We start from the raw sequence: 24,051 nt of genomic DNA, 5'->3' as shown, positions 1-24,051 counted from the left end.
ACCTGAGAGTCACAGTACACCCTTTAGTAATCTATAGCCTACTACAGAGCCAAGCATATCAATCTGGGAAAGGTAAAACCATAGAAATAGAATCTATTTAGAATCTATTGCTAGGGTAAAACAAGCACGTAGCGTGATCGTCACGAGTTAAACCTTAAAAACCTGCTAGAAAAGAGTTAGTGCCCAAATAAGTGCCAGGTGACGCAGAGACTGGGACGGTCGACAGACAGACCTTAGATGCAGACAGAACCTTCCCACCCTTCAATTGCAGCCACAGCAGAGCAGCGTTGACTAGAACACCAGTCAACATGATGACGATCTCAATATGTTTTTGAGGTCATAAAACTGTCATTCCTTCCGGATCCTATCCAGTCCACTTTGACATTCCTCCACGGTTGAAGTTGAGATAGCTGGAGTAGTAGAAGAGTTTAGGATAGTTCTCCTGCTCTCAATGGCTGAATACCTCTCAGTAGTTTAGAGTCTCTCTGTCTCTCTCTCTCTCTCTCTCTCTCTCTCTCTCAGCTGACAAGGTAAAAATCTGCCATCCTGCCCCTAAGCAAGGCAGTTAACCCACTGTTCCCTGGGTGCCGATGACGTGGATGTCAATTAAGGCAATGAAGACACATTTCAGTTGAATGCGTTCAGTTGTAGAAATGACTAGGTATCCCCTTTCTCTCTCTCTCTCTCTCTCTTTCTTATTCTCTCTCTCTCTTATTCTCTCTCTCTCTCTCTCTCTCTCTCTCTCTCTCCTCTACCCCCCTCCCCAACCATTTCATCTCCAAAGGGAACTATTTGTTTTTCAAAATTGCATCAGCATGTTTTATTTTGTTGTTGTTGCTTAACGTGCTTTGAGATTGTAATGAAACAACAAAAGTTGAATAAACAATGATTATTTCCCCTCTTCAATCTCATCATCTCCTCAGTACTGCAGAGGCCTCCCAGGTCTATCACTCTATCGCTCCTCTCTACCACTGGACAAAATTCTAAGGTGTGTATAGCCTAATGTATCTCCTGAGCAACACACACACACACACACACACACACACACACACACACACACACACACACACACACACACACACACACACACACACACACACACACACATATATACACATAACCCCAGACACACACACACACACACACACACACACACACACATATACACATACCCACACACACGCATGCACACATACACACACATACACACAAACATTAGTGGTGATTGGCAGAAACCAAATGAGCAGGTTTGGGATTTTTCCATGCTTCAATGCAAATAGTAAACCAAACTCTGTCCTGTCTCTTGTGTTTCATAGGTACATTAAGATATAGCGTTTGCCTGTTGGAGATATATTAAAGAAAACTCTACCTGTCGTTAAAGGCTAGCATCTACATGTGCCTTCCAAATCAGCTACCGTAGCCAGACAGAGATGTAGCTTCATAAAGCATAGTTCTTTTGATCGTTGTAATATCTATGTTTATAATCTCCCTTAGTCTGTATTGACCTATTGATGGATATAGCTACTGTTTACATTTCACCCATCATTATACAGGATGTTGTCCAGAACATCGTTTCTCAAACTCTGTCCCGGGGACCCCAACGGGTGCACGTTTTTTTTTTTCTTGGCCAAACACTACACAGCTGGTTCATGTAATCAATTCATCATCGAGCTTTGATTATTTGAATCAGCTGTGCATAGTGCTAGGGAAAAAAACAAAACGTGCACACTTTGGGGTCCCCGGGACAGAGTGAAACGCTGGTTCAGAGCATGTCAGCGTTTTCTATGGTACTGATCTGCTGTGAAAGGTCTCCCCTTGCTGGATAGTGCAGAAATGACAGATGATGGATAGGGCAGATGGCTATGGAAATAGGGGTGATGTAGAGACAAAAATACTCTCAGAACACTACATTCAACTAAACAGAAATCTATTTAATCAGTTTTCAGGTAGAAACCATTTTTCATACAAACATATTGCGGGAATAATCAGTGCAAGGTTCTTGGAATTGCTATTGCCAGCCCGTCAGTAAAATCCATAAAGTGCAGGTTAGTTGGTGTGACTGTTCCACCACCGTAGAAAAACACATGACAAAGACCTCAACAACAGATAAGGAGCTCTCCAAAATTTTTGTCCAAAGCTTTAGAACAAAACAGGGGGAAAATAATGGGTGAACTTTGCTGAAATGCCTTCTGATATCATTAAAAGTTCCTGAAGAGTCATTCTGATTCCCATGTAAAATAGCCTTTTGAGTGACAAAAATATCACCCATTATATTATTTTGGGATATAAATGTTAAACATTTTAGAAAATGACTTTTTCTCTCATGGCTAACTACCAGGAAGTTTGAAAAGACAGGCTGAGTGGGCGGGGAGCTGATATTCATCAACTCGCCTTGAACGAGAGCTCTTTTAAATGCCTATGTCAAGAAACTCGGATGCAATGAGCAGTATGACACTAAAATCCTCTCAAGCTAATTCGGTGCTACACAAAGCTACTCAAACAAACATTGAAATCGCATCAGTGATATACATCTTTCTTTCTTTTATATACATCTCCCGTTTGGCATGTTTCCAGTGTTGCGGTTCACAGCAGCGCCGAAGGATGTGTTAACCTGACAACTGTGTCAGGGTTCTGAACGACCCGTCCCCCCTTTAGTTCCACGCTGGCTGAAGACCTAGCTAGCCAGTGATTAGGTAACACCAGGAGAGTAGTTATCTAGCTCTATAAACCACGCCCCCCCCCCCCCCCCCCTCTGCAAACACGCTTTCTCCGGCGTTGGTTACAAGGCAGTACTTATTTAAATCAGGTAAGAGAATATCGTGTTACCGTTGGTGTGTTAAAACGAGAGCATTAGGGTGATGTCACCCTGTCCCCTTAATAATCCTGCTTCCTGAATCCAAGTGTTTGATACCGGGGTTGGGGACCAGTAACTTTATGATCAAACTTTAGAAGTGTAGAAGAAACAGTCATTTTTCATACTTGGGTCATCATACTTTCATCCAAATTTCATCCAAATTCATGAAAAGCGTGATTTTGACTGTTCGTGACCTTTAAGAATAATATATTATACACCCATACATGGTATTGGGGATGATTTCTGCATCAACTTTACTCAGCTAAGTCCATTCTCTTCTTTGGTCGGTGGCGAGACTTGGTGACCACCGCCAAACAACATCTCACAGTCTTCAGTCAGGGACATCAACAAGTGAACTTCAGCTAAGTGTGTCCTGATAGGCCCGCTCTGAGGGTGACTTCGACCAATCAGAAGACTAATAGGAAGAATGATCTTGTGAAAATGGAGGACACCACAAAAGGACCAAAAGTCGACAGGAGACAGAGAGAGGATGGTAGAGATAGAAAACCCTTCTCTGCCGTGTAGAGAGACACTAGAAACAGCAGAAAGGGCTTCCCCACTGAGAGAAGAGGCGAGGAGTTAGAAAGTGCTGGAAAATACCCTCTTGTCTGTCTGTCTGTCTGTCTGTCTGTCTGTCAGTTCATATCATACAGTATGTACAGTAGCACGTGTCCCATCCATCTATCCTTGCAGTAGTAGAAGCATCTCACTGACAGGGGTCTGAGGGCTGTTCTCAAATAACACCTTATTCCCTATGTATTACGCTACCGCTGACCAAAACGTGTATGTTAACTGCATAGGGCTCTGCTCAAAAGTAGCACACTTATTAGGGAATAGTGTGTTATTTGATCCTTCCTCCTTGACCCTTGACCTACAGAGAGGGAGAAAGAGAGAGGGGACAGTGACAGTTCAATGGCGCTGCGTTTGCCATGGAACTCGCTGGGGGGTGGAGTTGTGGATGGAATACTGCGGGGTAGGGTATGGGGGCATGTGGTGTGGCTGTGTGGGAGCACATCCAGAGTTGGAGGCAGAGTTGGAGGGCATATTGTGGAGGTAGACAGGGGCTGTAGGGGCAGTCGGGGCGGTGGGGGTGGGGACTCTCTGGAGCACCACGTGGGGGTAGATGATCTGACTCTCCGTCCTGAACAGACCAGGAAGGGTGGCCTTCAGTAGGCTCTCCTGACTCCTAGAGAGAGAGAGAGCGAGAGACCTTAGAATCAGTGGAAACAACATTTCTCTACAAACCAATGTATTAGGCATACAGTAGGTGCATACAGTAGGTGCATACAGTAGCAGGTTCCAATTGATATTTACAACACGTTTCGGTTCATACAGTAGATCTCAGGTTCTCACCTCTGGTATCCGCGGTTGTCGAAGCCGGCCATGCCCCCTAGGTAGACCGGGCTCTCTGCAGCCAGCCGGAGGTCCGGCCGCTGGGACAGGTGGAAGATCTTAGGAGGGGGGAACGTGTCCCAATCCCCCTCCTCTCTCTCCAGCCAGCACTCACTACGCCGAGAAGACCGCGTGTCTCTACGCCTGGAGAGAGGTAATCATCATCATCTCCATCAATATCACCTCTGTCTCCTCTTTCCGGTAAAGGTTTGAAGTATGCGTGTCTGTATGATTTTGATATATACCAAATATGCCAGATGTTGTTGTTGTGGAGGGAGGCCAGAGGGAGGTGTTCATTTTGGAAGTGTGTTGCTCTTTTGACTACAGCATGGAGCAGGCATTTGCTGCCAAGTTGCTGAAATACCAGACCCCTGTGTCACGCCTGAACAGCCTTGGTTATCAGTGCAAACTTGTAGTGCTGATATTTGGGGGTCTCGGCCAGGTTGACAGTACATGCGTTCAGATTGCAGGCCTGCATCGCACAAAGGCAAAGCATCTGGCGAGGTACTGCTCTGTGCCAGCGGTCATGGGCAGCCTTGCTGTATGGATAAGAAGACTGATATCTAATTTGTGGATTAAAATAAAGCATTTCAAATGTGTGTGTGCGCTTGCCTGCGTCTGTGAATGCGTGTGGGTCTGCGTAGTGTACCTGATCCTGCCGTCCCTCCTGGAGCCCCTGTCCTTCCCAGTGCGTTCCTGCAGGCAGCAGATGATGAAGGAGAGAGACATTGCCAGGATGACAATGCCACTGACCACCGAGGCCAGCACGGCCACGCGCAGACCCCGGTCCTCTGGCCTCGGGATGGCTGAAGGGGAAGGCAGATCAAGGGATAGCCAAATTACTTTCACGTATCATGTCACTTCAGATATATTTCTGAATATCTGTGATTACTGCAGGGGTGGGAGCTAGGAAAGAAGGGTAGGAGAAATGTGTAGCGGAGTTAGGGAAGGAGGGTATGAGCTGGGAGAAATGGGCACAGAATAGGAGAAGAGGCTTGGAGCTAAAGGGCTAGCTAGGGATTGGACCAGCTGTGATGTCTCACCCTCACAGACTGGCAGGAAGTTGCTCCACTGGGGTTTGCCTGCCCGGACGCTGCAGGAGATCTTATCACTGCCCACCAGCTGGTAGCCCTCCCTGCACCAGAAGGCAAGCACTGTACCCACCGACACCCCCGTCCCATGCTCTACATAGAACGACCCCCGCCTCGGGGGAAGCACGGACACACACAACAGACCTGGGGAGAGCGGGAGACGGACACTGAAGATGAGAATTACAAAAGCAGAACAAGAGGGGTTTAGAATATATGTATAATATTAATTTATTACTAATATTCATATCCAGCATAAGGTATAAACTCTCGAGAGGCGTTAAATCTAAAGCTCTCAGAGGACATTTAGCACAATTTAATTAGCTGTTTATAGAAAGAGGGCAGAGAGAGAAAGAAATTGAGGAAAATATATGTTTCAAGGAGAACAAGGTTGGGCCTATTGTGCGCCGCGCTATGGGACTCCCAATCACGGCCGGTTGTGATACAGCCTGGAATCAAACCAGGGTCTATAGTCACGCCTCCAGCACTGAGATGCAGTGCCTTAGACCGCTCCACCACTCGGGAGCCCCTTAAGTATCAGAATGGGTGATTAATAATAAACTGGTCTTAAATAAATCTAAAACCAAAAGCATTGTATTTGGTTCTCAACATTCTATAAGACCTAAACCTCACCTGTAGTTGTACGTAAAGCGTGTGGCTGTAGAGGCAAGTTGAGGAAGCTCAACTCCTAGGTATAACATTGGATGGTCAATTACAGTATCAGGGTCAAGTCATATTGACAAAGTTGTTGTGAAGATGGGGAGGCGTACATCTGCTATAAAAAAAAAATATATTCTTTGTTTTTGACCAAAGAAAATCAACTGTGCTAATTGTTCAGGCTCTGGTCTTGTCCCATCTTGGTTACTGTCCGGTAATATGGTCAAGTGCAGCAAAGAAAGACCGAGCACAGCTGCAGCTGGTTCAAAACAGAGCAACAAAAAACAACAGCTCATGGGACATTAGGGACTGTGAAATGACACACACACAAACACACACAGGCACACTACCACACTCTAACAAAAAACATCTACACACACATCATTTTTGTTGTTGTATTGTTTTTTTATATCATTGTATTTGACATTTTGTGGGACTGTTCTTGTATATCAGTAACCAGGTTTCCATCCAGACTTTTTATGCAAGTCAAGTACGTAGGACAAGAAATGTCACGACAGGCCTGATGGAAACAGCACATTTATCGGTGAACTTTCCAAATGTCCACAAAACAAAATAGGCAAGGTGGGGTCTTTTTGTGTCGATACAATTAATTATGCGAGAAATGGCGGTGAAAACGTCTTTATGCACAAATATTGATATAATAAGCATCATATAGAAAATTAACTTGGAGTGGTCCTCCCACTACGACTCGGGAAAGCGTGCAGTTTATTAGGCTACATATTAAATAAATTCTGATGATAAATGATGAACTTCACAGGTTGGTGAAAGTGCAAGGTGATGAGCGTGATGCTCTCCTTTCCAATAAATATTGAGGGTCTTATTCTAGTGACATGGTGATCGATGCTTGACTAGGCGATGCATGGTGATCGATGCTTGGCTAGGTGATGCATGGTGATCGATGCTTGACTAGGTGATGCATGGTGATCCATGCTTGACTAGGCGATGCATGGTGATCGATGCTTGGCTAGGCAATGCATGGTGATCGATGCTTGGCTAGGCGATGCATGGTGATCGATGCTTGGCTAGGCGATGCTTGACTAGGCGATGCATGGTGATCGATGCTTGACTAGGCGATGCATGGTGATCGATGCTTGGCTAGGCGATGCATGGTGATCAATGCTTGGCTAGGCGATGCATGGTGATCGATGCTTGGCTAGGCGATGCATGGTGATCGATGCTTGGCTAGGCGATGCATGGTGATCCATGCTTGGCTAGGCGATGCATGGTGATCCATGCTTGACTAGGCGATGCATGGTGATCCATGCTTGACTAGGCGATGCATGGTGATCGATGCTTGGCTAGGCGATGCATGGTGATCGATGCTTGGCTAGACGATACTTGACTAGGCGATGCATGGTGATCGATGCTTGACTAGGCGATGCATGGTGATCGATGCTTGGCTAGGCGATGCATGGTGATCAATGCTTGGCTAGGCGATGCATGGTGATCGATGCTTGGCTAGGCGATGCATGGTGATCGATGCTTGGCTAGGCGATGCATGGTGATCCATGCTTGACTAGGCGATGCATGGTGATCCATGCTTGACTAGGCGATGCATGGTGATCGATGCTTGGCTAGGCGATGCATGGTGATCGATGCTTGGCTAGGCGATGCATGGTGATCGATGCTTGGCTAGGCGATGCTTGACTAGGCGATGCATGGTGATCGATGCTTGGCTAGGCGATGCATGGTGATCAATGCTTGGCTAGGCGATGCATGGTGATTGATGCTTGGCTAGGCGATGCATGGTGATCGATGCTTGGCTAGGCGATGCATGGTGATCCATGCTTGACTAGGCGATGCATGGTGATCCATGCTTGGCTAGGCGATGCATGGTGATCGATGCTTGGCTAGGCGATGCATGGTGATCAATGCTTGGCTAGGCGATGCATGGTGATCGATTCTTGGCTAGGCGATGCATGGTGATCGATGCTTGGCTAGGCGATGCATGGTGATCGATGCTTGGCTAGGCGATGCATGGTGATCGATGCTTGGCTAGGCGATGCATGGTGATCGATGCTTGGCTAGGCGATGCTTGACTAGGCGATGCATGGTGATCGATGCTTGGCTAGGCGATGCATGGTGATCGATGCTTGGCTAGGCGATGCATGGTGATCGATGCTTGGCTAGGCGATGCATGGTGATCAATGCTTGGCTAGGCGATGCATGGTGATCGATGCTTGGCTAGGTGATGCATGGTGATCGATGCTTGGCTAGGCGATGCATGGTGATCCATGCTTGGCTAGGCGATGCATGGTGATCCATGCTTGGCTAGGCGATGCATGGTGATCCATGCTTGACTAGGCGATGCATGGTGATCCATGCTTGACTAGGCGATGCATGGTGATCGATGCTTGGCTAGGCGATACTTGACTAGGCGATGCATGGTGATCGATGCTTGACTAGGCGATGCATGGTGATCGATGCTTGGCTAGGCGATGCATGGTGATCGATGCTTGGCTAGGCGATGCATGGTGATCGATGCTTGGCTAGGCGATGCATGGTGATCGATGCTTGGCTAGGCGATGCATGGTGATCGATGCTTGGCTAGGTGATGCATGGTGATCGATGCTTGGCTAGGCGATGCATGGTGATCCATGCTTGGCTAGGCGATGCATGGTGATCCATGCTTGGCTAGGCGATGCATGGTGATCCATGCTTGGCTAGGCGATGCATGGTGATCCATGCTTGACTAGGCGATGCATGGTGATCCATGCTTGACTAGGCGATGCATGGTGATCGATGCTTGGCTAGGCGATACTTGACTAGGCGATGCATGGTGATCGATGCTTGACTAGGCGATGCATGGTGATCGATGCTTGGCTAGGCGATGCATGGTGATCAATGCTTGGCTAGGCGATGCATGGTGATCGATGCTTGGCTAGGCGATGCATGGTGATCGATGCTTGGCTAGGCGATGCATGGTGATCCATGCTTGACTAGGCGATGCATGGTGATCCATGCTTGACTAGGCGATGCATGGTGATCGATGCTTGGCTAGGCGATGCATGGTGATCGATGCTTGGCTAGGCGATGCATGGTGATCGATGCTTGGCTAGGCGATGCTTGACTAGGCGATGCATGGTGATCGATGCTTGACTAGGCGATGCATGGTGATCGATGCTTGGCTAGGCGATGCATGGTGATTGATGCTTGGCTAGGCGATGCATGGTGATCGATGCTTGGCTAGGCGATGCATGGTGATCCATGCTTGACTAGGCGATGCATGGTGATCGATGCTTGGCTAGGCGGTGCATGGTGATCGATGCTTGGCTAGGCGATGCGTGGTGATCGATGCTTGGCTAGGCGATGCATGGTGATCGATGCTTGGCTAGGCGGTGCATGGTGATCGATGCTTGGCTAGGCGTGCGTGGTGATCGATGCTTGGCTAGGCGATGCATGGTGATCGATGCTTGGCTAGGCGATGCATGGTGATCGATGCTTGGCTAGGCGATGCTTGACTAGGCGGTGCATGGTGATCGATGCTTGGCTAGGCGATGCATGGTGATCGATGCTTGGCTAGGCGATGCGTGGTGATCGATGCTTGTCTAGGCGTGCGTGGTGATCGATGCTTGGCTAGGGCGGTGCGTGGTGATCGATGCTTGGCTAGGCGTGCGTGGTGATCGATGCTTGGCTAGGCGATGCGTGGTGATCGATGCTTGGCTAGGCGATGCGTGGTGATCGATGCTTGACTAGGCGATGCATGGTGATCCATGCTTGACTAGGCGATGCATGGTGATCGATGCTTGGCTAGGCGATACTTGACTAGGCGATGCATGGTGATCGATGCTTGACTAGGCGATGCATGGTGATCGATGCTTGGCTAGGCGATGCATGGTGATCGATGCTTGGCTAGGCGATGCATGGTGATCGATGCTTGGCTAGGCGATGCATGGTGATCGATGCTTGGCTAGGCGATGCATGGTGATCGATGCTTGGCTAGGTGATGCATGGTGATCGATGCTTGGCTAGGCGATGCATGGTGATCCATGCTTGGCTAGGCGATGCATGGTGATCCATGCTTGGCTAGGCGATGCATGGTGATCCATGCTTGGCTAGGCGATGCATGGTGATCCATGCTTGACTAGGCGATGCATGGTGATCCATGCTTGACTAGGCGATGCATGGTGATCGATGCTTGGCTAGGCGATACTTGACTAGGCGTGCATGGTGATCGATGCTTGACTAGGCGATGCATGGTGATCGATGCTTGGCTAGGCGATGCATGGTGATCAATGCTTGGCTAGGCGATGCATGGTGATCGATGCTTGGCTAGGCGATGCATGGTGATCGATGCTTGGCTAGGCGATGCATGGTGATCCATGCTTGACTAGGCGATGCATGGTGATCCATGCTTGACTAGGCGATGCATGGTGATCGATGCTTGGCTAGGCGATGCATGGTGATCGATGCTTGGCTAGGCGATGCATGGTGATCGATGCTTGGCTAGGCGATGCTTGACTAGGCGATGCATGGTGATCGATGCTTGACTAGGCGATGCATGGTGATCGATGCTTGGCTAGGCGATGCATGGTGATTGATGCTTGGCTAGGCGATGCATGGTGATCGATGCTTGGCTAGGCGATGCATGGTGATCCATGCTTGACTAGGCGATGCATGGTGATCGATGCTTGGCTAGGCGGTGCATGGTGATCGATGCTTGGCTAGGCGATGCGTGGTGATCGATGCTTGGCTAGGCGATGCATGGTGATCGATGCTTGGCTAGGCGGTGCATGGTGATCGATGCTTGGCTAGGCGATGCGTGGTGATCGATGCTTGGCTAGGCGATGCATGGTGATCGATGCTTGGCTAGGCGATGCATGGTGATCGATGCTTGGCTAGGCGATGCTTGACTAGGCGGTGCATGGTGATCGATGCTTGGCTAGGCGATGCATGGTGATCGATGCTTGGCTAGGCGATGCGTGGTGATCGATGCTTGGCTAGGCGATGCGTGGTGATCGATGCTTGGCTAGGCGGTGCGTGGTGATCGATGCTTGGCTAGGCGATGCGTGGTGATCGATGCTTGGCTAGGCGATGCGTGGTGATCGATGCTTGGCTAGGCGATGCGTGGTGATCGATGCTTGGCTAGGCGATGCGTGGTGATCGATGCTTGGCTAGGCGATGCGTGGTGATCGATGCTTGGCTAGGCGATGCATGGTGATCGAAGATTGCCGTTTGACAAATCCAAATAATCTCGCTCTTCTGTCCATAATAATGTCATAATGCAGTAGGCTAAACCCACACTGTATCTGCAAACAGTTGGCTAGAGCGTATATGCCAAGAACAGAGCGGGCACATTCGCTATGTAATGCAAACATGTTCTGTTACAAAACCACAAGAGTTTTTATTCGGATCTTTGAACATTTGCAAGAACATCTGGCGCCAATTGGATGGAAACCTAGCTAGTGTATCAGTGTTTTGCTACTTGTTTTATCTTTTTTTGTGGACCACAGGAAGAATAGTTGCTGTTATGTAAAAGAAATTTGGAATCCGAATGAACCAATAAACAATCGATTCAGCAGAGAGCTGTACTGATGCTGAGTTGTTGTGTTATTCCTGTCTTGTGATGTTATTAGTGCTCTAAGACCCTGAAAGCACGCAGGCGGCTGTCTGCTGATTAGATATGACAAATGGGAGGATTTCTGTTCTGCAGCGGTGCAGGGGGCTGAGAGAGAGAGAGAGAGAGAGAGAGAGAGAGAGAGAGAGAGAGAGAGAGAGAGAGAGAGAGAGAGAGAGAGAGAGAGAGAGAGAGAGAGAGAGAGAGAGAGAGAGAGAGAGAGAGAGAGAGAGAGAGAGAGAGAGAGAGAGAGAGAGAGAGAGAGAGAGAGAGCTTTACTCTTGCTCTCTCTTTTCCCACACACACTGTATGAAAACCAAGACTGGCACACATACAAACATGTGAATAACAATATGACAGACATGCATGCAGAGGGTCCACAGCAGTTCATTTCCCTGCTGAGTCCAGCATAGGACTAAATCTGCATCATCATGCAAGATCTGCTTGCATGTATTCATGCCCTGATACACACAAACACACAGACACACACACACACACAAAATATTGCACACATGCACAAACACACCAGCCGAGCTTAGACCTGAGTCATCATAGAGTTTAATCAGGAATGCAGCCCCTAAGCCATATGCCTCCCCTCCCAACACACACACACACACATGCACACACACACGTGACACACACAGTCTATATTAGTAGGCCTACAGAGAAATGTGTTATTGGGATGTTCCCTGCGCAGTTCAGAAAATACCCCTTCCACTTTAATATCTTATGGAGTGGACTTTGGACTGCCATTAGAGTATTTCTATTGTTGTGTTAGACCGCTGGGTTTGGCTACTGGGTGAATGTTGGGTCTGTCTCATTCTGATCAGCTTATCTCCAGTGGGCCACCATTCACAGGGCTTAGCTGGCATGGCAATACTGTGGGCTGCCAGCAACCAACCTGGCAACCTGACTCTCACAACATTGAACAACTGCCCCTTTCTTCTCTCTTCTTGATGTTCCCTCTATCCCTCTCTCTTTGTCCGCCGCAGGGTCTTCACAGATAGGCGCTCAGAATAGTGCCTGATTAAATAAAGATTAGGCCCACCATTAAAGATTCATCCACACACAAAAACACTCATATTCTCTCGCACGCATGCACGCACACACACACACACACACACACACACACACACACACACACACAAACTCACTCTCCGCTTGGAGCTGCTTCACTACTGACAATACAGTACACTCCCTGAGTTGCCCTCCAGCAAGGCAGAGAAGGCCGCTGGACCACCTGGCATATGACACACCCCAGAGGCCACAACAACCTCTATAATCTAGATATGATCACCCCTCTACCATCTAGCATTATCCCTCCATCTGAATTAATGTTGCAAAATTCCGGTAACTTTCCCCAAATTCCCAGGTTTTCCAGAAGTCCTGGTCGGAAGATTCCCTAAACCGAGATGAATAAGCAGTAAATCCAGGATCCTTCAAAAAAGGTTTTCTGGATTTTTGGGGAAAGTTAAGTGGTATAAATGTTTTTTACAGACTATAGTATTTACTGTAGTGTTCTTGCAGACATTACTGTAGTATTTTTTTTGACAGAGAGATGGAGCTTCAGAGGAAACAACTGAATGGGTTTATAAACCAAGGGAAAGGGGATGTGATTGGATAATGGAAACAGGAGGAAGTGTGTCTTCTGATTAGCAACTGATTGGGGAATGATGATTGCCACCTGTGAGGAGGGGAGAAGGAGAGAAAATAAATACACACCCAGGATACACACAGAATACTTGTATCCGTAACAATGCTGCTTCGGCAAAAGCTAATGGGCATCCGAACGAACCAATGAACAAATAAACCAATAGACGAGCGATCCAGCAGAGAGCAGTACTGACGCTGAGTTGTAATGTTACGTTATTTCTGTGTTGTGATGTTTGTTTTGTGGATAAATCTGCAGTATTTACTGTAGTATTCTATTAGAATGCTACAACATTCTAGAGTAAGTATTACACATGATTGACCGTGTGTAAGTACTACCGTGTGTAAGTACTTTAGTATTCCATAGTAAACTGAAATATTTTCTTCATGCGGGTTCACAACCCTGAAGCTGAGTGACCCCTATTGACCCTCTAATACACACAGGGATGGAGGCTGAACCACCTGATTAGCCTGGTGATCTATTGTCTTTTGTTTGGACAGACAGCCTTCCGCTGGACAAACTGCCCTCTTGTTCATTTTTGTATACTCTCTCTCGTTTTCTCACCCCTCTCTCTCTTATTTCTCTCTCTCTGTCTGTCAGGGATGTCTCTCTGTAGTAAACCTTCCAACTCCCACACTGACCGATGTCATAGGCTGACTGTGCTCTCTCTCTCTCTCTCTCTCTCTCGCTCCCTCTCAACCCTCTCTCCATCAAAGCGTGATGTAGCAGCAGTCTATTCCTGTGGTCTCTCTCTCCGCTACTCTCTGACACGGCCAATGATCTAATCCCCTTAACACTCCCTGTACCGTGAGAGGGGTGAGGTAGGGATAGAGGAATGACAGGGATGAGTGGAAACAAGGTCCTGCCCTCCTTCACCGAAGAACTCTCTATTTCTCCGAGTCCTCGCTGAGTTTTAGATGAGAGCTCTCTCTCTCTCTCTCTCTCTCTCTCTCTCTCTCTCTCTCTCTCTCTCTCTCTCTCTCTCTCTCTCTGTTATTTTAAGAACGAATGGAGGGATGAGAGCAGAGATGGTGTTCCGGGTGCTGCACTTTCCCTCTAACTTTTCCCTCTGACAATAACCAACGTTAACTTTTATCTCGTTTTCCCTCTCCCTTCCTCACTCCAACGTTAACTCTCCCTCTCTCTGTTAAGGGGTGGACCTGGGCCTTGTGAGGCTGGAATTATTGGTTAAACATAGTAACATGAGGACTGGTTGTGTGCCAGCGGAGGCCGCTGGACAGACTGACAGAAGCTAGAGCTCAGCAGTTAGAACGTCTCCATTGTTTTAGCTGTGGAACATGGATCAGGAGAGTCAGTTCAATTAACTCTCTGTCCATTAGCCCTCTGGGCGGAACTACACGCTAATGTACTGTCACGACTTCTGCCGAAGTCGTTGCCTCTCCTTGTTCGGGCGGTGCTCGGCGGTCGACGTCACCGGTCTTCTAGCCATCATTGATCCATTTTTCATTTTCCATTGGTTTTGTCTTGTCTTCCTACACACCTGGCTCCAATCCCATTCATTACCTGTTGTGTATTTAACCCTCTGTTTCCCCTCATGTCTTTGTCAGAGATTGTTTGTTGTTCAGTATTCGTGTTTGTATTGGTGCGCGACGGGTCCTCGTACCCACATTGTATTCATGGTTTTGGAGCTGTGTTTTTGTAAGTTATTAAACTACTCTATTCCACCAAGTTTGATTCTCCTGCGCCTGACTTCCCTGCCACCTATACACACGACTCTGACATATACAGTATTTTTTTAACAAGATACTTTTGAGAGCTTTGTATTTTCAAAATACTTTTCTATAAGAATCATTGAAGCGGTTTACAATTTTGTGGCCCCTTTTCATCCTGTCAGTGGTGTAAAAAGTGCCCAATTGCCATACTTGAGTAAGAGTAAAGATCACCAGTAAAACACTCCTTTTGAGTATTTGGTTTTAAATATACTTCAGTATCGAAAGTAAATGTAATTGCTTAAATATACTTAAGTATAAATCATTGCAAATTTCTTATATTTTAAGCAAACCAGACGGTACCATTTTCTTTAAGGATAGCCAGGGGTACACTCCAACACTCAGGAAATTGTTTTCTAAAAGCATGTGTGTTAAGCGAGTATGTCAGATCAGAGGCAGTTGAGATCACCAGGGATGTTCTCTTGATAAGTGAGTGAATTGGACCATTTTCCTGTCCTGCTAAGCATACAAAATTTAACGAGTACTTTTGGGTGTCAGGGAAATGTATGGAGTAAAAAGTACATTATTGTCTTTAGGAATGTAGTGAAGTAAAATTTGTCAAAAGTATAAATACACTACCGGTCAAAAGTTTTAGAACACCTACTCATTCAAGGGTTTTGCTTTATTTTTTTTACTATTTTCTACATTGTAGAATAATAGTGAAGACATCAAAACTATTAAATTACACATGGAATCATGTAGTAACCAAAAAAGTGTTAATGTAACAGTAACTTTAGACCATCCCCGGGCGCGAACCAGGGACCCTCTGCACACATCAACAACAGTCACCCTCGACGCATCGTTACCCATCACTCCACAAAAGCCGTGGCCCTTGCAGAGCAAGAGGAACTACTACTTCAAGGTCTCAGAGCAAGTGACGTCACCGATTGAAACGCTATGTAGCGCGCACCACTAACTAAGCTAGCCGTTTCACATCCATTACATTAAGTCAAAATATATTTGAGATCCTTCAAATAGCCACCCTTTGCCTTGATGACAGCTTTGCATTCTCTCAACCAGCTTCATGAGGTAGTCACCTGGAATGCATTTAAATTAACAGGTGTGCCTTGTTGAAAGTCAATTTGTGGAATTTATTTCCTTCTTAATGCGTTTGAGCCAATCAGTTGTGTTGTGACAGGGTGTGTGTGTGTGTGGGGGGGGGGGGGGTCCATCATTACTTTAACACATGATTGTCAGTCAATACGGAACATTTCAAGAACTTCAAGTGCAGTCGCAAAACCCATCAAGGGCTATGATGAAACTGGCTCTCATGAGGACCACCACAGGAAAGGAAGTCCCAGAGTTACCTCTGCTGCAGAGGATAAGTTCATTAGAGTTACCAGCCTTGGGAATTGCAGCCCAAATAAATGCTTCACAGAGTTCAAGTAACAGACACATCTCAACATCAACTGCTCAGAGGAGACTTTGTGAGTCAGGCCTTCATGATCCAGTTGCTGCAAAGAAACCACTACTAAAGGACACCAATAATTAGAAGAGACTTGCTTGGGCCAAGAAACACGAGCAATGGACATTAGACCGGTGGAATCCAACTTGGAAATTTTTGGTTCCAACCGCCGTGTCTTTGTGAGACATGGTGTGGGTGAACGGATGATCTCTGCATGTGTATTTCCCACCGTAAAGCATGGAGGAGGTGCTATGGTGTGGGGGTGCTTTGCTGGTGACACTGTCTGTGATTTATTTAGAATTCACACTTAACCAGCATGGCTACCACAGCATTCTGCAGCGATAAGCCATCCCATCTGGTTTGGGCTTAGTGGGACTATAATTTGTTTTTCAACAGGACAATGACCCAACACACCTCCAAGCTGTGTATGGGCTATTTGACCAAGAAGGAGAGTGACTGAGTGCTGCATCAGATGACCTGGCCTCCACAATCCCCCAACCTCAACCAAATTTAGATGGTTTGGGATTAGTCGGACAACAGAGTGAAGGAAAAGCAGCCAACAAGTGCTCAGCATATGTGGGAACTCCTTCAAGACTGTTGGAAAAGCATTCCAGGTGACTACCTCATGAAGCTGGTTGAAATAATGCCAAGAGTGTGTAAAGCTGACATCAAGGCAGACACTCTTATCACACCATAGCACCATCAGACTCCTGATACCAATGCAGGGTGCAGTGGTGTAAAATACTTAAGTACAAATACTTTAAAGTACTAGTAAGTCGTTTTTTGGGGGTATCTGTACTTTACTTTACTACACTAATGGTCAAAATATGTGGCTATTTCAAGAATCGCAAATATAAAATATATTTTGATATTTAACACTTTTTTGGTTACTACATGTTTCCATATGTGTTATTTCATAGTTTTGATGTCTTCACTACTATCCTACAATGTAGAAAATAGTAAAAAATTAAGCAAAACCCTTGAATGAGTAGGTGTTCTAAACTTTTTGACCATTGGTGTAGTAAACTAAAATACAGATACCCCAAAAAAACAACTTAGTAGTACTTTAAAGTATTTGTACTTAAGTATTTTACACCACTGCACCCTGCATTGGTATCAGGAGTCTGATGGTGCTACGGTGTGATAAGAGTGCTAAATTAACTAAATATAAATGTAATGAAAAATTGCAAAGCATGTTGAGTATTATTCTAATTATTATTCTAATGAGCTCCCCAAAACAAGGCCAGTGTGCTTTGCAGTTCATTTTGGTATTTACCACATAGCACAGTAAGTAAAAATGTTTCTGTAACTGTTACTGAGAATGTTCTTGCTGTTTGTCCTGGCTACTTGCAAATTTACTTTGTATTTTGAAATACATATATTTGTATTTTAAAATACTATACTTGACAAAATATTATAAGTATTTTGTAGTTCATTTTGATACGTTGATCTTTATGGTAATTTGTAATTGTGTTTAGTCATTTCTGCCCATCCCTGTGCCACAACTGCATTATACAAACTCTCCCCTGCTAGCAAAACAACTAATGGAATGGAAAAGGGAGATAAAACTACAAATCTATCACTTTCATTGACCCCCTAATGGCAATATCAATATGCCATTTACAGAGTGTACTGGTAGGGACCAGGGCAGTCTAGTCACAGGGGAGCTGCTCAGGATTTTGCCTAGAAAGAGTGTGATCTATCAGACAAGGAGAGGAGAGGGCTAAAGGGAAGTGTGCTGTTGACCAGCGGGCTCTCAATATAAAATATTTATTCCCACTGGGAGAGAGAGTGAGAGAGAGCTGCTGTTATGAAACCTAACTGTGTGTTTTTTAAACCTTTAAGGAGATTTGCATCGTTGCGGTTAGTGGCGGTCCATTGCTGTATGTGTGTATGCACGTGTTTATGCCATGCACGTGCGGGTGGTGGTGGGACTGTGTAATAGTGTGTGAGCACTAGTGTGTGTGTGCGTGCGTGCGTGTGTGAGAGAGAGAGACAGAAAGAGAGAGAGAGACAGAAAGAGAGAGAGAGAGAGAGAGAGAGAGAGAGAATGGCATGCTCCACTAACTGCTAACTCATGCACACAGCAGCACCATAATGGCATCTTGATGATTTCTCTTTAGGCAGTGCAGCTGAACAGTGGACATAATGAGACATCACAACCACAGCATCTGAAGCCACGAACCCCCCCCCCCCCCCCCCCCAGGCTCTAATTAGGAAGTTCTGAGTCTGAACTGCTTCACATTGGATTCTAATAAAGTTTTAAAAGGCCAATAACACTCGCACACTACTCAAGCTCTCATATGATGACTGATACCGCCATTCTGTGTACAGATAGGCAAACCTTTACAGACATACACATGCGGACAAACAAGCTGGCACACAGGCCTATTTACACAACCGTTTCACTTGCACCTGCAAGCATAAACACTGTAGTAGTATACACCACAAACATAACACACAAACATATGTAGTATTAGTTTGTAGCAGTATTAGACATCAGTCCAGGAGAACTCGGACTCACCTGTGTGGTTGATGGTAGCTGCCTGTGACTCTAACTCTGTTGGGGACTCAGTCTGTAGCTCAGGCTGTGTCTGTAGCTCTGTCTGTGTCTGTGCCACAGTCTGTGCCTCTGTCTGTAGCTCTGGCTGGGTCTGAAACTCTGCAAGTGTCTGTGCCTCCGTCTGATGGTCTGGCTGTGTCCATACTTCAGTCTGTGTCTCTGTAGCAATGGGAGGATCAGAGGTGGTCTCTTGGAGGAGGGGGCTGACCGACGAGCATGCAGCCAGGGCCAGTGCACACGCCAGGGGCCACATCCGGGCCCACCCACACAGGGGCCTCCCTCCTCTAGACATGGGGACAGGCAGGAGAAGAAGATGCCAAGATGTCCTCAGTAGCACTAGATGTCCTTTCTCCGTCACTCTCTCATGGCCAGGCACTCACAGCTGGTCCCTTTCCGTCCCGCCACTCAAGGTGTCCCAGCAAAAGCTGCAGAAACACAGTTGTTCTTCAAATCACTTCCTCTCGCAGTGTCCTGTCCTCTTCCCAGTCCTTGTCTCGTCTCTTCACTCCCTCAGTGGAGACAAAGAGGTCTGTGTGTTGTCCATGTCGCTGGTGCGCCGTGGATCGTAGCCCCTCTGTAATATGCCTGTCCCTGCAATCTCTGCTCCCTGCTCTCTCTCTCTCTCTCTCTCTCTCTCTCTTTACTCTATGCCTCTGTCCCTTCTCTCTATGCCATCCTCTCTGCTTTCCCTCTCTCTCTGCTCCCTGTGATCCCCTGTTCTGACGGCAGCTCTTGCGTAACGTAACCCGCTGTGGAGCGGTAACTCATGCACTCTTAAATCCTGATATTCCTGGTCGCTGCTCCCCCCTCCCTCCCTCCCTCCCTCTCTCTCTCTCTTCCCCCATATCCTCCCACCCTCTCTCTCTTCGTCCCAGGGCTGAGTGAGTGAGGGAGAGAGAGAGAGAGAGAGTGAGAGAGAGAAGGTGCATGTTAGCACATGTAGTCCAGTCAGTGAGAGTGTGTTAGTGCCACTGAGGTAGAGAGAGAGAGAGAGAGAGAGAGAGAGAGATCATGTTTCAAAGGTAAGTGGATCCATGCAACAACAAAAAAATAACCGTTTGCAGTATTGAGAAAACTGCATGAGCAGCCATCAGCATCGGCCAGCATCACCTCTGGGACAAAGCATAGAGCAGGACACTGAGCGTTGCAGTATGCTCATTACATCGATAATGATATGAAAATGATACTGTGCTGTTTCAAGTAAGAACAGACCGTTAAGACTTAAAGTCACAATTCTCGTTTGTAAACGAATCCTAGGGAGATGGGTTAGGATGAATCTCTTCAGTCAAGGATTCAATCGTGGACAGACAGTTGTGGCTGCTTTGTGTGAAGTAGTGTTGTCTCTACCTTCTTGTCCTTTGTGCTGTTGTCTCTGCCCAATAATGTTGGTACCGTGTTTTGTGTTCTGCTACGATGTTGTGTTGCTGCCATGTTGTTGTTAGGTTGTGTTGCTACCATGCTGTGTTGTCATGTGTTGCTGCCTTGTGATGCTGTCGTCTTTAGGTCTCTCTTGATGTAGTGTCGTGTCGTCTCTCTTGTTGTGATGTGTGTTTTGTCCTGTTTTTATATTTGATTATTTATTTATTTATTTTTAATCCCAGGCCCCCGTCCCCGCGGGAGGCCTTTTGCCTTTTGGTAGGCCGTCATTGTAGATAATAATTTGTTCTTAACTGACTTGCCTAGTTGAATAAAGGTTCAATTTAAAAATAAAATTAAAAAGTTGTGAGTGGCCCATCTCTCCTGCAGTACTCTCTGGTCACTGACAGCGCTGGATTGGCACGAAAACTCTTTTTTAGATCACAGCCTCTATTATTCAACAGTCATCCGCATGGCTTCCTGTCTTGTCCAGGCTGCAATCTCTGACCTGATTCAACTGGCACTTTAAACAACCACGGTGAAAAACATTCACAAATATCACCAATGTGCATGTTAAATTCAATGGTCTTGTTGGGGGCTCAACTGAAACTATCGCGTCTTTAGATAACCGTGCAGGGTGTCTTGTTGGGGGTCACTGATCATGACTTCAAAATAAAGGTGCAGGGGTCTTGTTGGGGGTCACTGAAACTCTCATGACTTTAGAGAAACATATACCGAAGCCATCTGAAACGGCCGACAAACTCCTCGCTCGGATCATAATGTTCAGCTTCACTTTGGATTACAATAAAGTTGAAAACGTAACACTGCACACAACACAACAACAACAACAACAACAAACGCGTAGCAGCGTCTTTGTCATAATCCCAAGATGAAACGTCTTCGCGGGGACAGAGAGGAGAGGAATGGTAAGGTACAAGGCGATGTAACACAGCAACACAGAGGCAACGCATCGTCCTTCACAGCCTCTCTGTGTCTCTGGTGGATATGAGTCACACTTCAGTGCAAGGGTACAGAGTACATAAGAGCACAGATGAGTACAGAACAGAAGAGCACTACAGCACGCAGCTAAAGCCACTAACAGGATGTGCTCTGCAGGAGATAACTGAGGAGCAGGTCACTCAGGGCAGACGAGCTTTGCACCTACAGGTCAAGGGGAAATCACAGCCACACCGTAAATGCATTGTGAACAGAAGGAGAGAGATACACAGAGAGAGAGAGAGAGAGATGCACACATAGACTGTTTATAGGTTACCACAACATCACATTTTACCAGATCCTATCAACATGTCACTGTTACAGTCATTTCTCTGAGAGCGATAATAACCATGGAGATGTTTTACTACTGTACATAACCACAGTTACAGTAACCTAACTAAGCTAGCAGGGCCATGGGAAAGGCTCTAAAGGGCTGTGACAGGGAGGCAGCAGGCAGCAGCTTTAGGGAGAAGGATTTAAGTCCTCCTGGGGCTGAAAGGCTACAGTAGATGTAGTAGTGGATTTGATTCTCAGGCTCATTCCTGCCGTGCTGTGGTGCTGGCCCCCTTGGCCCTGTCCCATCCCCTGTGTGTGTGTGTGTGTGTGTGTGTGTGTGTGTGTGTGTGTGCACGCGCACGCATGTGGAAATCCCCAAAAAGTCCCCACAAGGATAGTAAAACAAGGAAAATACTATTTTAAGGCTATTTTAAGCTTAGGGGTTGCGTTTAGGGTTGTTACAATTAGGTTTAGGGTTAAATTAGGGTTAGAGGTTTAGAGTTAGGAGTAAGGGTTAGGGGTTAAGGTTAGGTTTAGGATTATAATTAGGGTTAGGTTTGAGGAAAATACATTTTTGGAATGGAAATACATTTTAGGTCCCCACAAGGACAGTTAAACATATGGTGTGTGTGTGTGTGTGTGTGTGTGTGTGTGTACACGTGAGTGTAGTAATCTCTAGCACCCAGGGCATAGATCAGAGATGGAGCAGAGCTTGGCTGATGAAGAGCAGGGTCTGGCAGGGTCTCTCTGGAGGGGAGCTGTCCTGATCTGACCATCACTGTACTGCTGTTCCCTCTCTGCACTTCTCTGCATCCCTCTCCTTTCTCTCTCTCTCTCTCTCTCTCTCTCTCTCTCTCTCTCTCTCTCGTTTTGTCCTTCCTTCATTCTCTCATGGTGTCTCTGTTTCTCTCTCTCATGCGTGCACACACACACACACACACACACATTACTTTCACATAACAGCATACATACAGATGGGACCATAACACCTACAGTATTTCTAGAGCACTGTAGCAGAGCATTAGGACCTGATTTGAATGGAAGAGTGACCACCGATGGCCCACTAACACAAGAGCTAGTATTATGCTTTCCCATGGTGGGGTACTCCACCTATAGTACTGGCTTATGGTGTCTCTGCACTGAGAAGCTTGGTGGCTATATGGATCAATGTACTGCAGAGTACTCTGCTTGACTGGATACTGGAGAATGCTGTGATATAGGCCTACTGGGCAGTGTAGCACTAGAGAGTATTTTGATGAATTGGTTGAGCCAACTATAGAATTAGAAGTACATCTGGTTACTAATTCTATAGTGTGTTCAGACAGTCCACTGGAGTACTCTTATCTTCAGTCACTGAGTCTCCAAGTGTGCTAGGCATCTATAGCCTCTCACGCGCATAGCTGATGAACCAGAATACCTGACACAGCTCAATTTACAGATGTAGGATCTTGAATGAATCACTCTTTCATGGATGAGAATTTCTCTGCACCGCAGGAAATGCTTCGGGTTTTACATAAATTCACTGAAAACCAAAACTAACACACTTTTGGCCAGCTAATAGCCCAACCACCGATCAAGCAACAATGAGGGCTAAACGTTCAAGTCCTGTTGCTGCAGGATTCTTTTGTTGAGACAATATAGGTCAAATTAAGATCTGACATCTGTACCTCACGACCAGACCATATGTATGGCTCTGTAGCAGACTAACCACACACCCACCTTTGACGCAGTTTCAGTGAGCTGGGAGCTCTATGGTACTAATGAGTCGTTTAACCTGACTCTTACCCCTGGGTTTTACCCCGACACAGAACCAACCAGTCACAGACCTAATCTGATGATCGGCCCCAAACCAGTCAATCCAACCCGCCTTTTTTCTAGTGTTACTTGTCCATACTAGAAGGAAATGATCTCCTGATCCGCACCACAACAACAAGAAAAGAAAGCACACGCTTGCAATCGCACACACACACACACATATACACTTTGTTCAGCAGTGACTGGGAAATTTGTGTTTGGGCTTTGAGCACCATTGACTAAGTTGATCCCTGTTAAGATGCAAAGAGGGTTAGGAAGAATTAGGCAACATTGATTGGGTTATACAACACCTGGCCTTGTATCCTCTCTGCACACACACACATACACACACACACACACAAATGCATATACATACACACACATGCATGACTGTATACACATTGACACACACACACACACATTAGACACACACACACACACATTATATCAGACAAGACAGTCGGGTTGATCTATACAGGCTAATGTCCATTTGGCCTGACTCATAGATATCAATGTAGACAGCTGTAGTATCACTTCCTGTTGTGTAAGAATGGCATAGGGCTGTGATGAGGCTGTGATGAGGCTGTGATAAAGCTATGATTAGTCTGTGATGAGGCTGTGATGAGGCTATGATAAGTCTGTGGTGAGGCTGTGATAAGGCTGTGATGAGGCTGTGATAAGACTGTGATGAGGCTGTGATAAGGCTGTGAT

The 24,051-nt window shown here is 46.4% G+C and overlaps 1 protein-coding gene across 1 annotated transcript; it reads right to left on the bottom strand.

Annotated features, from left to right (window-relative positions):
* Positions 1-1,910: 1,910 nt before the first annotated feature.
* LOC115133167 (uncharacterized) lies at positions 1,911-19,700 on the bottom strand. Its single transcript, XM_029666116.2, has 5 exons — positions 18,880-19,700; positions 5,290-5,481; positions 4,896-5,052; positions 4,208-4,390; positions 1,911-4,040 (listed from the first exon to the last, which is right to left on the bottom strand). The coding sequence occupies exons 1-5, from the start codon at positions 19,208-19,210 to the stop codon at positions 3,764-3,766; spliced, it is 1,140 nt and encodes a 379-aa protein (XP_029521976.1). The 5' UTR covers positions 19,211-19,700; the 3' UTR covers positions 1,911-3,763.
* Between the last annotated feature and the right edge of the window lie 4,351 nt (positions 19,701-24,051).

Source organism: Oncorhynchus nerka, linkage group LG8 (assembly GCF_034236695.1).
Source record: "Oncorhynchus nerka isolate Pitt River linkage group LG8, Oner_Uvic_2.0, whole genome shotgun sequence".
NCBI classification, from domain to species: Eukaryota; Metazoa; Chordata; class Actinopteri; order Salmoniformes; family Salmonidae; genus Oncorhynchus; species Oncorhynchus nerka.
The sequence above is the reverse complement of the archived record's forward strand: the minus strand, read 5'-3'. Positions and strand labels throughout refer to the sequence as shown.